This window comes from Rosa chinensis, chromosome 2 (genome assembly GCF_002994745.2).
Source record: "Rosa chinensis cultivar Old Blush chromosome 2, RchiOBHm-V2, whole genome shotgun sequence".
NCBI lineage: Eukaryota > Viridiplantae > Streptophyta > Magnoliopsida > Rosales > Rosaceae > Rosa > Rosa chinensis.
The window spans coordinates 43,922,932-43,937,488 of record NC_037089.1 but is presented as its reverse complement, the minus strand read 5'-3'; the positions used below and the strand labels follow the sequence as shown (position 1 = coordinate 43,937,488).

Sequence of the window (14,557 nt, the reverse complement as noted above, 5' to 3'; positions counted from 1 at the left end):
ACTTTTCAAAACGTTTGTTTTTTTAATTGTTGTGATGTTATCCTAATAAGTAAAATTTCTTTGTGTGTGTGTGTGTGTATTTAAATAATTGTTATTATTATTTTTTGTATTTTAAGTTCAGAGATAAGAATGGTTTGGTGGGACGGGGGAAGATAAGAAGAGGGAAAGAAGAAGAAGAGGAGGAAAGGTAATAAAAAAATAAAAAAAGAGATTGATGGATCACAACTGAACCAGGAACCATGCCTACTACATGGACGCCGGGCTTTATGTTTTCGCTGCGACGGTGCTGCTCGAAGGGTTTGTGGCTGATCTGTATGTTAATTTATACGATCTATTGGCTCATCCTATCGGCTGTCATTTCTGGGTAAGATTGTGGGTTCTCTTCTTTGATTCTTGGTTGTTCCTTGCCTCGTCGTTCAAGTATTATAGAGAAGGCCCAGGTCTGCACTTTGGAAAGAGTTTAAAGTGCTTGTCACTTTGCCAACTGAACCATAGTCAGAGCCTTGCTCAAGGAGCACAATTATACTATGTAAAAGATTGGAACCTGCCCATCAAGTGGATACGTCCCTGGTTATGTGAAGAAATTGGCTGGCAGAAGTTGTTCTATTTGTAGATTATTCGATAGTTCATGCTCTTCTGGTTGATGTTTACTTGGAGTTGATTTCTTTGAGTCATGATGCTAATTGCACAACTGTATTTAATTATGGTGACTTTTTCGTATGTTCTGCACAATCTTAGGTAGCCCTAGACTTGGTGGACAAAGACATAGCTAACAGGTGTGCAAGGCAACCTATTATTAATGCATCGGGCTTAGGTAGCGAGTAGCCCTAGGCCTTGATAGTCGAAACATAGCTAACAGAGAATGTTGTAAGTAAAGAAAAAAAGGGAGAACAAAATGTGGGAAGAGCAAAGAAAAACAGACAAGATTTTCCTTTGTAAGAGAAGAAATTTTTTAAAAATACTAATTGGAAAAATTAATAGAAAAGTTGACACAAAATAAGGGAAAAAAAGAGAGGAGAAAATGGGGAAAGAGACCAAAAAAAAGAAAAAGAACTAATGAGAAGAAAATGATGCAAAAAAAATGAGAAAGAAATGGGTTAATAACAAAGAAAACAGCCTAAGGAGACTCGAACCCTGCACTTTAGAAAGAGTTAAAGTGCTTGAGTGCTTGTTACTTTGCCAACTGAACCAAAGTCAAAGCCTTATTCAAGGAGCACACTTATACTATGTAAAAGATTGGAAGAATTTTGGATTGTGCCCATCACATGGATACATCCCTGGTTATATGAAGAAATTGGCTAGCAGAAGTTGTTCTACTTGCAGATCATTCGATAGTTCGTGCACTTCTGGTTGATGTTTACTTGAAGTTGATTTCTTTGAGTCATGATGCTAATTGCACAACCGTATTCAGTTATGATGACTTTTTGGTATGTTCTACAAAGTACAATGATGTGACCAGAGTAATGGTACAATTATCATGCTTAGGTAGCCCTAGACTTGTGGCCAAAGACATAGCTAACGGGTGTGGAAGGCAACCCATTATTAATGCATTGGGCTTAGGTAGCCCATAGCCCTAGGCTTTGATAGCCGAGACATAGCTAACAGAGAATGTTGTAAGTTAAGAAAAAAAGGGAGAACAAAATGTGGAAAGAGCAAAGAAAAATTGATAAGATTTGCTTTTGTAAGAGAAGAATTTTTTTTTTTTAAATACTAATAGGAAAAATTAATAGAAAAGTCGTCACAAAAGAAGGGTGCAAAAAAAGGAGAAAATGGTGGAAAGAGACAAAAAAAGAAAAAAAGAAAAAAAGAAAAAAGAACAGGAACTAAAGAGAAGCAAATGATGCAAAAAAAAGGAGGAAGATATGGGTTAATAACAAAGTTAGCAGCCCAAGGTGACTTGAACCCTACACTTTAGAAAGAGTTAAAGTGCTTGTCACTTTGCCAACTGAACCAAAGTCAGAGCCTTGTTCAAGAAGCACACTTAAACTTTGTAAAAGATTGGAAGAATTTTGGGTTGTGCCCATCACATGGATATCCCTGATTATATGAAGAAATTGGTTGGTAGAAGTTGTTCTACTTGCAGATTATTTGATAGTTTGTGCACTTCTAGTTGATGTTTACTTGAAGTTGATTTATTTGAGTCATGATGCTAATTGCACAACCGTAATCAGTTATGGTGACTTTTTCGTATGTTCTGCACAGTATAATGATGTGACCAAAGTAATGGTACAATTATCTGGCTTAGGTAGTCCTAGACTTGATGGCCAAAGACATAGCTAACGGGTGTGCAAGGAGAAAGATATAGGTTAATAACAAAGAAAACTGCCTAAGGAGACTCGAACCCTGCACTTTAGAAAGAGTTAAAGTGCTTGTTACTTTGCCAACTGAACCAAAGTCAAAGCCTTGTTCAAGAAGCACACTTAATTATACTATGTAAAAGATTGGAAGAATTTTGGGTTGGGCTGTAGCTCAATCTGCCCATCACGTGGATACGTCCCTAGTTATATGAAGAAATTAGTTGGCAGAAGTTGTTCTACTTGCAGATTATTCGATAGTTTGTGCACTTCTGGTTGATGTTTACTTGGAGTTGATTTATTTGAGTCATGATGCTAATTGCACAACTGTATTCAGTTATGGTGACTTTTTCGTAAGTTCTGCACAGTATAATGATGTGCCCAGAGTAATGGTACAAGTATCGGGCTTAGGTGGCCCTACACTTGATGGACAAAGACATAGCTAACAGGTGTGTAAGGCAACCCCTTATTAATGCAATGGGCTTAGGTAGCCCGTAGGCTTAGGCTTTGATAGGAGAGACATAGCTAAAGGATAATGTTGTAAGTAAAGAAAAAAAGGGAGAACAAAATATGGAAAGAGCAAAGAAAAGCAGACAAGATTTGCCTTTGTAAGAGAAGAAATTAAAAAAAAAAAAACTAATAAGAAGAAAAGTTGTCACAAAAGGAGGGGGGGGGGGGAGAAAATGGGGAAAGAGACAAAAAAAAGGAACTAAAGAGAAGAAAATGATGCAAAAAAAGGAGAAAAATTTGGGTCAATAACAAAGAAAACAACCCAAGGAGACTCGAATCCAGCTCAGCTCTTTAGAAAGAGTTAAAGTGCTTGTCCCTTTGCCAACTGAACCAAAGCTAGAACCTGGTTCAAGAAGCACACTTATAATATGTAAAAGATTGAAAGAATTTTGGGTTGGGTTTTATCCCAATCTACCCATCACGTAGATACGTCCCTAGTTATCTGAAGAAATTGGCAGGGAGAAGTTGTTCTACTTGCAAATTATTCGATAGTTCGTGCTCTTTTGGTTGATGTTTACTTGGAGTTAATTTCTTTGAGTCATGATGCTAATTGCACAACCGTATTAAGTTATGGTGACTTTTTCGTATGTTCTGCACAGTATAATGATGTGACCAGAGTAATGGTACAAGTATCGGGCTTAGGTAAATACTGAAACTCAATAGGTCTAGAAGACATAAATAAGTCTCGAAAATAGCGTAGAACAATACTCTCAAGTTGATCGTCTTCTATACACCAAACCCTGTCTTCATTAAACAACCCATCAAGAGTATTTCTTCTTCTTCTTCTTCTATTGAAGGCACGCTGATAAAAAAATCTGGTGTTTGAATCCCCTTCCTACAGCCAAAAAACCTTAGCCCGTTGTTGCCAAAATACAATTTCACGTTGCAGTAGTTCTTGTAATCGTGCTTCTAACTGTAGACGAACTGTGATAGGTGGAGTAAAAGCAGCAGCAGGGGCGGAACCAAATAGAAGGCTATATGGGCTCAAGCTTAGACAATATTTTGGGCCAAAATATTTTGTAATGATGTGACCATAGGGGTCCCCTATGTATGTATGTATGTATATATATCTACCTTCAGCCTAAAGAAAAAAAAAAACAACTTATCTGCAATCTCCCTCTCAGCCTCGCCTAGTCACCTCTTGGACGCACAGAGGCGCAGCAGCCAGCAGGTCGATGAGATGTAGCCAGTTCTTCTCTTCGTGATATTGAGTCGAGGTCTTCTTCCTGTATTGATTTTCATTGCAGACTTGCAGTCATCTTCTCCGGCTTTCCCCATCCAAGCTTGCTTTGTTTTATGAGTTGCTCCAAAATGGAAGGTTTTTCTTTTCTTTTTAGCTAAGCCTCTTGATTGGTTTAATGGGTTTGTTGATGGAATTAGTGTTCCCGATCAATTCTCTCTTGATTGGTTTAATGGGTTTGTTGATTGAAATAATGTTTCTGATCAATTCTCTCTTGATTAGTTTAATGGGTTTGTTGTTGATTTCTCTTCTTTGCTGATCAATTCTTTTCTTTGGTTTAAGGTACGGTTATCTTTTCTTCAATTCTACATTGTGATTTGTCCGTCCTTTTTCTTATTCAATGGCATGTCTTCTTTTTCTCTACTCTAGTAATCAATAAAATGGTCAATCTTTCTTTGGAAATATGAGAATAAGGTATATGTTTGAATGATGCAAGTATGTTCGTTTTGAGAAATTTGGTATCCAGATGGTCAGTTGGGGTCTTATTCCAAGTTTACCATACAACTTTGAGTTCAGTAATGCTTTGTATCCATTACTTACTACTTCACATTGTCTTTTGAAGAAGGAAACTTGCACTTCTTGTCTTGGAAATCTTGCACTTTAAACTACTAAATGGATCACAACCAACTCCACTTTTCCAGCTTTGTTCCACTATGGACGCACTCTCCATTTCACGAATCCAAAAATCCTCAAACTTAAACCGTCGCTTCCTCCGTCGCCTTCGTTCCCTGGTTTCTCGTACCTAGCTCCAAAAGAATAGGCAAGTGGTCAGATTGATTAGGGTTGAGGTGTAGAACCCTAGAAGCAAGTCACATCTCCTTCCAACCTTGAGAAGCGACAAGCCTATCCAAACAAATCTTTATAACATGTCCACTGCGGATTCCTTGCCAAGTAAACTTTGGTCCCACATAGAACAGATCAGTAATTAAGTTGACAGAAGTACTGTAATGCTTCACGTAGCCTTGCCATCTGCCTTTGATTTCGCACAACCCCACCTTCCTTATTAGAAGCTGATGTTATCTCATTCAAGCCTCCTCCAAGCACCCAAGGAAGTGTACTGTGTAAACGCAACGTCCTCAATAAAGACCAAGTTGAGTGTCTATTTTCTAATTTATGTTGGCCATATAAACCGGTTAGGATCTGATGGCTCTCCTACCACCGTATCGATATGACTGTTTGAAAAAGACTCAACACTTATTAAGTGATCTCAGTTTATTATATTTGCAGTAAATGTCTTTTTCATAACAAAAAATTTCAATTGATATATGCAGCTGTCCAATCCTGTTAGTGCAAGTGCACATGAGTTAAAATCGGTGGAAATGGAAGTTGAATTGTGCAAAAACAATAGACAAGAGTAAACCAAAAAATGAGAAAGAAATAAAAAAAACCGTGGGTAGAGTTTGAAAGTTAGATAGGCCATGTGGTGGATCATATGATCCTATCCAGTAAAGCGGTTCCAGAATATGCCGATTTCTGACATCGGAAATCTTCCAATAGGAAAACAGATAACTCCCTATCATTTATTACCCTATCCAATCACAAATGTCCATGCCGCTTATGCACCGATCCCTATGTGAGTCTCTTTCCAAAAAAAGAAAAAGAAAAAACGTGGTCAGTACGACGTCGTTGTCCCTCTCCTATACCCGTTACCCAACTTGCGCGCCCAAATCCCATCTTTTACCCTTCTCTCTCTCTCTCTCATTTCTCATATATATAAATATATAAAGGATCATGCTCGATAAGCGCAGACGCAGATCCTAACCCGAACCCGAAACTTGACGATGGATCGGGTGACGTGGCGAACCCGAGTGCTCTCGAACCACCTCCACCGCTCCTCCGCCTCGTCGGCTCTGACGGCCAACCCGTGCGTGGGGTTTTCGCCGCCGGAGCTGACGGAGCGGTTCGAATTCGAGACGAAGGAGATGCGGAGGCTTCTGGACCACCACAATCTGGAGGAGCGGGACTGGCTGTTCGGGCTGATGAGGCAGAGCAAGCTGTTTAATCAGAAGGAGGCCGGCGACGGCCGAGTGTTTGTGTCGCCGGACTATAACCAGAGCATGGAGCAGCAGAGGGAGATGACGATGAAGCGGATTGCCTACTTGTTGGATCGCGGGGTTTTCAGAGGTTGGCTGACCGAGAAAGGGGCTGAGGCTGAGTTGAGGAACTTTGCGTTACAAGAAGTTGCTGCGATTTATGACCATTCGCTCTCTGTCAAGATCGGTGTGCATTTCTTTCTATGGTATATCATCTTTTTTTTTTTTTTTTGAGAAGAATGATACGGTTTGAGATTGTTACGTATTAGTCAATTGGAGTTAGAAGCAAAATTCGTGAATTTCTTGGATGCCGAATATTTAAGAAATGTATAGCTCTTTGGTTTTTTGGTGGAGAGAAGAATCTAAGTTGAGCTCAATATAGGTCTTTTATATCAGTTTGATCTAATTTTGGATTGTTTATTTGGTAAAATGCGAGTACAGAAACAAGAGGGATTAGTCTCTTATGTAACAGAGAATTGTTGTTTAATTCTTGTTTTGGTTGGAAATTCAAGGGGGTAATTAACTAATTGTTATGTCATCACTTGGTTAATGAATTTCAGGGGTGGTGCCATTCTGTTCTTTGGCACAAAGCGCCATCACGACAAGTGGCTGAGGGACACTGAGAATTATGCAATCAAGGGTTGCTTTGCAATGTCTGAGTTAGGGCACGGCAGTAATGTATGTAGTGGTTGTTCAATCATTTGGTCTGCTTTTGTGGGCCTCTACATGATGCTTGTTTGCCTTTGTTAAATTTTCACTAATTGCTTCCGGACTGATGTTTACAGGTTCGAGGAATCGAAACAGTCACCACTTACGATTCAAAAACTGGAGAGTTTGTCATTAATACTCCTTGTGAATCTGCTCAGAAGTATTGGATTGGAGGGGCAGCTAATGTAAGGGTCACCTTTGAAATGTAGTGCCGTGCATTCTTCATTTCTTCCCCTGAAGTTGCCTATAAGTTTCCTCCTTCAGTGCTGACTCTATATTGATATATTTCTTTTCCTGTTGATGTTTAGCATGCCACACACACTATTGTCTTTTCACAACTCATCATATCCGGGACCAATCAAGGCGTCCATGCATTTATAGCCCAGATCAGGGATGGAAATGGGAACATCTGTCCAAACATCCGTATTGCTGATTGTGGTCATAAAATTGGTTTAAATGGTGTTGATAATGGTCGAATATGGTAATTTCATGTTTCTAGCTTTAACTTTGTTCGACTGTTAATGCCATTTGCATTCTTCTCTTAGCAGAAACAAACATATGACTTGAAGGATTTTAAAATGTGTTTCAGGTTTGACAATGTCCGAATCCCCAGGGAAAATTTGTTGAATTCAGTAGCAGATGTTTCCGCAGAAGGGCAATATCTGAGTGCAATAAAAAACCCAGATCAGGTAGTTCTATTTCCAAATGGGAATTATAATTGTTTCCCCCCCAGGTTTTTTTTTTTTTTTTTTGTGTTCTTTTAAGAAAATCAGTTCTTTCCATTTATCCTTCTTTGTTTCTTTGATTCAGAGATTCGCAGCGTTCTTGGCTCCATTGACATTTGGACGTGTAACTATAGCAACCAGTGCAATTTATACAGCAAAGGTAATTTGTAAGATTGGTGCCTGTTATTTTGTACAAATTATTCTTGCATCTGCAGGTATTTTTAAGGTTTATTCTTGCCAAGTGGAATTTCCATCGTTGACATAATCATTTCTTTCACTATGTTTAGATAAGTTTAGCAATTGCCATAAGGTACTCTTTGACAAGGCGGGCTTTTTCGGTTACACCAAACGGACCAGAAGTTCTATTGCTTGATTACCCAAGTCATCAGCACCGGCTATTGCCTCTCCTTGCAAAGACGTAAGAACTCCATGCCACTGTAGTCTTGTTTTAATTAGACAATGATCGCAACAACAGTTTTGCTTGAATAAAATTATATCCATGCAGTCCCTTTAAACAACTTGTTTCTTAATGTCTAGCTAAATACTTCTTACTCCATTATAGTTATTAATAGCTGTCCTACTCCTAGATTTTGCATGTGATTATCTTCATGCATTGGTATTGTATGCAACTCAGACAACCTATGGTATTCGCTATTTTGATACCTATGGTGTTGAAAGATTCTGAAGTTCCTTTGTAGTGTTTAAAAAAAGTAAATAACACATTTTCTGCTCTAGATCTTGTGCTTAAGGGTCTGGATTGGTGCAGTAAAATTTAATATATTGAGGGATAACTGCTAATCCTTGTTAAATATAAAACCCATTCTATTTCTTCTTGGTTTTATTGTAATATTAGTATTCTTCCTGTGCTGCAGATATGCTATGACTTTTGCTGCAAATCACCTAAAGATGATCTATGTTAGGAGGACTCCTGAGTCGAGCAAAACCATCCATGTTGTTTCAAGTGCATTCAAGGCTACACTTACCTGGCATAACATGCGAACTCTTCAGGTCAGGAACTGCATTGAAAACTTGTGTTCAAATTTTCTAATTTGCCTCCCTTAAATTTAAAAACTGCGTTCAAGCCATTGATGTAAATATCAGGAGTGCCGTGAAGCCTGTGGAGGGCAAGGTCTGAAGACTGAAAACCGCATTGGTAATCTGAAAGGTGAATTTGATGTGCAGTCTACTTTTGAGGGGGACAATAATGTTCTGATGCAGCAGGTAGTGCCAAGTATAGTGTTTTGTTCAAACTGCAGCATTTTTATTGATATGAATTGTTGGCAACTGAAGAAAGTTTTTTCAATGAAAACAAATTAAAAAAAAATAAAATACAAACATTGTATTTCGAGATGTGGTGTGTGTTAAAATGGTTTATTAAAATCCTTATGATACATAATTATCAGAATAATAGGAATGGCCTTCTGCTTTATGTCCTCCCAATTCCAAGTTTGTTATGTTTAAAATTGATTGCATACTTCATACTCACTCAGATTAGTCAGTTATGGCATAGTTTCTCTGAGAACCATGCCAAAATTTGAACCTCTTGGAATAACTTATATAAGCTGTTGGTTCTGTTGTTATATTACAGGTATATATAGAAATTGCTTAGGGTCATATGTTATTAGTAAGGAGGAATATGTTTATCAAATCATGGGCAGAGCCATAAATGGTGAAAATATGCCTTTGGATAAATTCTATTTAGTCAGTTCAATATTCATCAGAATTACTTATAAATTCTACTTTTTGGTCTGACATCAGAGTTATTTCTAAAGCAGTGGAATATTTTGGGTTTTTAACACAGGTCAGCAAGGCACTTCTTGCAGAGTTTATAACAGCTCAGAAGAGAAGTAAACCATTTAAAGCTTTGGGATTAGAACATATGAATAAACCTTGCCCTGTCATTCCATCTCGCCTTACAAGTTCTACTCTTCAGAGTATCGAATTTCAGGTGTTATAGTTTTTCAGAACTTGTGGTTTATGTTCACATCATATTGGATGCATCGCTATGTTTAGATTAGTCATGTCAAAACTTTTAAAAGTCTCACTATTGTCTAAATTAGATGGATGCATTTTGCTTAAGAGAGCGGGATCTACTGAATCGCTTTGCTGTGGAAGTGTCACAACGACAAAAACAGGGAGAAAGCAAAGAGTACTCGGTTCTTCTGGTGAGTACTGTCTTCTTTTCACTACAACTACCTCTCTCTCTCTCTCTCTCTCTCATTTCATTACTCTTTCCGGTTCCAGAGTTATCAGCTAGCAGATGATTTGGGAAGAGCTTTCTCCGATCGAACAATATTGCAAACCTTCATCGATGTAGAGGCAACTGTACCTGCTGGTTCACTGAAGGTATGAGTAACAGTTATTGACCTTGTAAAAAACTGCTACTGCACTTGTGTCGATAGGACACTCAGTTGATGATGAGGTTCAAATATCTAAAACAGGTTCTGTAGTACATATGGTGCTATATAGTTCGTTGTATATGACTAAAGGAGTAGGGTTTATGAATAGATGGAAAATAAGAATGCATTCTCAGGTCTTGTTGTGTTTTTGAGTCAAAATTTCATGCTTCACGTTTCATGCTAGGATACTGAAAGTTTGAGCCGGCTCTTGGCCAAAAAAAAAGAAGGAAAAAAAAAAAGAATAGAGGAAGCCAGTCTGTTCTGGATTAATTGCAACGTGTAACTACCCTTGAGTCATCAATTTTTTCAGAACACATGACATTATAGATAAGGTTTTGAGTTGCTTTTGCCCAAAAAAGAAACTATCTGTATTTAAGATTACTTACATAATGTAACGTCTGTAACTACCATTGTGCCATAAACTGTGTACATGACATTCTAGTGAGAATGTAAAATAAATCCAGTAACTGATGATTGTTTGTTTCTGCTGCAGAATGTCTTAGCTACGTTGAGGACCTTGTATGCATTGATTTGCTTGGAAGAGGATGTGGCATTCCTCCGATACGGGTACTTATCAACGGATAATGTTGCTGCTGTGAGGAAAGAAGTAAGCAGCCTCTGCAGAGAGCTACGACCCCATGCACTTGCCTTGGTCAGTTCTTTTGGCATCCCTGATGCTTTCCTCGGTCCTATAGCTTTTAACTGGATTGAGTCAAATTCATGGTCTTCAGTTCAGCAGCACTAGAAAATTCACAATTTACTTCTTTCTCATCGAAGAAATATCAAAATGTAAAAAAAATGCTGTAATAAGATAGCATGTATGCCATTATATTTAAATTAATGATGGCTACAACTCTGAAGTGTTAAATAAGAAATGTTATGGTTGTTTATATCTTTAGTTTCAGTGGGATCTTCTTCGATTCTACATCAATCAAAACCAAACCAACTTGACTGCAGAATACTTATGTGCATATGAAGTACATCAACATATCATTTTTGTGTTTTTCATTTCAAACGAAGTAGTACCAAAGGAGTATAAAATTCATTTTCTAGGATCTGTTTCACATGAAATGATTTATGTTTGAGCAAGTGATAGACGGCTACTGGAGAGTTTTTGTTCAAAATCATTTATACTGATGAGGGATGTATGGATTCTTGAGAAGAGAGGAGCCATGGTGCCTTCATGGACTGTCCGGATCCCACAAGTGAATAGAAAGTTGGATCTACATTATATCTACCTGAATCGAGATCAGAGAACATAGCTAGAGCCGGCAAGCAATGGCTGCTGCGTCTTCTGCAACTAATCTGTAGGGTGTGGATGGTGCACCACGAAGTCCTGGTCAGTTAGTCCTCGTGGTGGTTAAACATGGCGGCAGAGACACTAACCTCGCCATTGAGGAGTCATAATGCACGACTTATAATCAATTCGTATGATCTTTGACTTGTTTCGAACCCCTTGATTTTTCATAAATTATAGGGAATTGAAATTGACACTCATTTAAAAAACCACAGCCCTCTTTATGAGTAAATTTCCAATGAACATGTACATAGTGTGTCGCTTATAAATTATAATACATCACTCAATATCAATGGGCTCCAAAATCTCGTCCTTCATTTTTAACTCCTTCATAATGTGTCAAGAGAACCATATTTCCAAAATATACCTCGTCGGATGAAACAGGTGTACATTAAACCAAAAAGTGAGAACTTCTCGGTCCTAGGGTTTGCTCCCCCGGTCTCTAGGGTTTTTTGCAGCGCCGTTTGCCGGCTTCAGTGGGTGCTTGTCACCTTGTTCTTGTCACCATGAACTGTCTGATTTGGAACTGTCAAGGGATCGTGAATAATAAAACTCGATATGCCCTCAAGTCGTTGATTCAAAAGCATAAGGCGTGCTTAGTTTTTCTCAGTGAGACTCACTGCACTAAGCAGCAGCACGAATTTCTCTTAAGGTCAGTTGGACTCTCTCAGATTGCTCACTTTGATCGTGTGGACAGAGCAGGAGGTTTGGCTTTGATGTGGGACGCCTCCATCATAGTCAATGTCAGAAGGGTTGATCGCTACTTCATTGACGCTTTGGTGAAGGGTCCAGACGATGTGGAATGGTGTTTTACAGGTTTCTACGGGCACCCGGAGACCCGCCAACGTCATCTTTCTTGGGACCTACTGCGTTCTTTAGTCCAGAACCCGCGGGAGAGGTGGGTTGTTGCCGGGGACTTTAATGAGATTTTGGAGTTGGGGGAGAAGTCAGGTGGCAGGCTACGGAGTCTGGGACAAATGCAAGCTTTCCGGCGAGCATTGACAGATTGCTATCTGGAAGATATGGGGGCAGCTGGAGGTTTATTCACTTGGTGTGATTCTGGTACAAAAGAGAGGTTGGACAGATGCACTGCTTCTTTGGCGTGGCGAGCTGACTTTGGTTTTTCATGAGTAGTGCATCTGCACCCTAGTCGGTCGGACCGTGTCCCTCTCTTGTTGGAAGTTCGCCGTAATCCACCGGTGCATGAGAGACGACGAAGGCAGTTTTGATTTGAGGAGATGTGGTGTTCTCATGAAGGATTTTCACAGAAAGTGGAGGATGCCTGGAGCGAGCCATATACGGGTGACCCTATGCTGTATCTCTATAGGAAAATTAAGGGTGTTGGCCACCACCTCCTGTCCTGGGATCGAACAATGTTCCAGAATCGCAGGAATGAGGTCGATGCAGTTCGCTCTCAACTCAATGATTTGTTACAACAACCGTTTGACCCCGCTAATCACGAGGCCAAGTTGCAGCTATCTGCGAAGCTGAATGAGTTGATGTCTATGGATGAAACTTATTGGCGCCAACGATCAAGAGCGATTTGGCTCAAGGAGGGCAACAGGAATACCAAGTATTTTCATAACTGAGCCTCCAATCGACATCAGAAGAATAGGATTAAAGGTCTTTTTGATCAAGATGGTAGCTGGCAGGAGTCTCCTTTAGGGATCGAGAAAGTTATTTTGGAGTATTTTCAATCAGTGTTTAGTTCCCAACCTTCTGACACGGCAGCTCAGGACTTGGTTCTCCAGGCTATCTCTCCTAGAGTTAAGGAGGCTATGAATGTTTCTCTATTGGCCCCTTATCCTATGATGGAAGTTCGGGAAGCGCTCTTCCAAATGCATCCGTCCAAAGCTCCGGGGCCGGATGGCATGTCACCTTTCTTCTTCCAGAAATATTGGGATTTGGTTGGGAATGAGGTTAGCAATGCGGTTATCTCGATGTTGACTAACTTGGAGATTGATAGGAGCATTTTAATGCGACATTTTAATAATTATTTCCTCATATTTTTCTTAGTTATTTCCTTAAATAAATAAATTTTAATATAATTTTTATTTTCTAGGTACATTGGAATAAATGGAGAAGAAATGAGCTGACATGAAGAAATGAAGTTTTCCTGGTCCGACTAGGAATCCCAATCAACGCAGGAATCCTGATGAGGCTAGGAAACCTAAAGGCATTAGGAGACCACATGATGATATGGGAGATATTATGGGAGATTAAATCTGATTTTTGCATGGGAAATCATGGAGATAAGGTGAAAATCATGGAGTTAATGTCAAAAATCAAGAGAGGATCAAGGATAATGACGCCATGGAGAGATTTAAGGGAGAAAAGATCCAAAACAAGTCCAGATTCATTCCTATTTTCACTCAAGAGTATTTTGGCCGAAAATTAAGAGAAAAATCAGATAAAATCTTGGGAAAATCAGCAATAATATATTTTGAAGGATTATGGACTTATTTTGGAGGCTTTTGATTGGCTGGATGACTCAACAGAGCTGACATGGCATTCTGTGATTGGTCAAAGATGTGTGGCATGATTGGATAGTTATTTGAGGAGATAAATCAGAAAATAATCATGCAATTAATTCAAAAATAATCTTCCTAAATCAAGGTGTTAAATTGGAGGTTTCTTATTGGTTGGATGACATAGCAGAGCTGACGTGGCGTTATCTGATTGGCTAATGCTGTGTGGATCAATCTTGAAGACTTGGAGACTAAGTTGCCATCCTCCTATAAATAGGAGCATTCTCTACACCATCACACAACAACACCACCACAACAAACACCTCTTCATTCAGAAAATTCTCTCCATCCTCTAAAGCAAGCCACGGAGTTCAAGCAAGGCCGAAGGGAGAAGAAGGAGCCGTGACCTATTCCTCCACCATCCACCATTGAAGACTTGCTTTCAAGCTTCAAGGATCACAACGAAAATCATCCATCCTCATCTTCCATCCACGATGTAATTCGACCTTTACTTTGTAACCTTTGTTTGAATTTCGTTAGTTTTGTTTTAGTTGACATTCATGATTGAACAAAGTTATTATTTCTGGAATTTTTATGATTAAATGAGAATTTGGACTCTTATATTGTAATTCAAGAGTTGCTTATGTGAGTTTGTTTAATTAAATTTTCTTTATAGATATCTTTTGTATTTTAATCTTAGGTGGTTCGAAACACTTAGGGTTTTGATATGAATGGTGCTAGATTTAAGAACATGAAATCAACTTTTTGTTTTGTGTAACTTGAATCGAAGTAGTAAAGGTTTTGGACAAAAACAGAATTTAATTAAAGAGGATTGCAATTAGGTGGACTTTTTCATACTAAGTTGCACACTTGAGTTGATAGC

At 38.9% G+C, this 14,557-nt stretch overlaps 1 protein-coding gene across 1 annotated transcript; it reads left to right on the top strand.

The window, feature by feature from the left end:
* Positions 1 to 5,774: 5,774 nt before the first annotated feature.
* Positions 5,775 to 10,813, top strand: LOC112187633 (acyl-coenzyme A oxidase 3, peroxisomal). Its single transcript, XM_024326507.2, has 13 exons — positions 5,775 to 6,283; positions 6,638 to 6,755; positions 6,863 to 6,970; positions 7,094 to 7,266; positions 7,375 to 7,474; positions 7,596 to 7,670; positions 7,798 to 7,928; positions 8,383 to 8,518; positions 8,612 to 8,731; positions 9,312 to 9,458; positions 9,571 to 9,675; positions 9,755 to 9,856; positions 10,403 to 10,813. Exons 1-13 carry the CDS (start codon positions 5,826 to 5,828, stop codon positions 10,652 to 10,654), a joined length of 2,025 nt encoding a protein of 674 aa, XP_024182275.1. The 5' UTR covers positions 5,775 to 5,825; the 3' UTR covers positions 10,655 to 10,813.
* Positions 10,814 to 14,557: the final 3,744 nt, after the last annotated feature.

Bases quoted from the DNA above. Each gene is read 5' to 3' on its own strand.
- LOC112187633 (XM_024326507.2), top strand. From the start codon at position 5,826: ATGGATCGGGTGACGTGGCGAACCCGAGTGCTCTCGAACCACCTCCAC. The intron at 6,284-6,637 runs GTATATCATCTT...AATGAATTTCAG, and splicing joins GGTGTGCATTTCTTTCTATG to GGGTGGTGCCATTCTGTTCT. The intron at 7,929-8,382 runs GTAAGAACTCCA...CCTGTGCTGCAG, and splicing joins TTGCCTCTCCTTGCAAAGAC to ATATGCTATGACTTTTGCTG.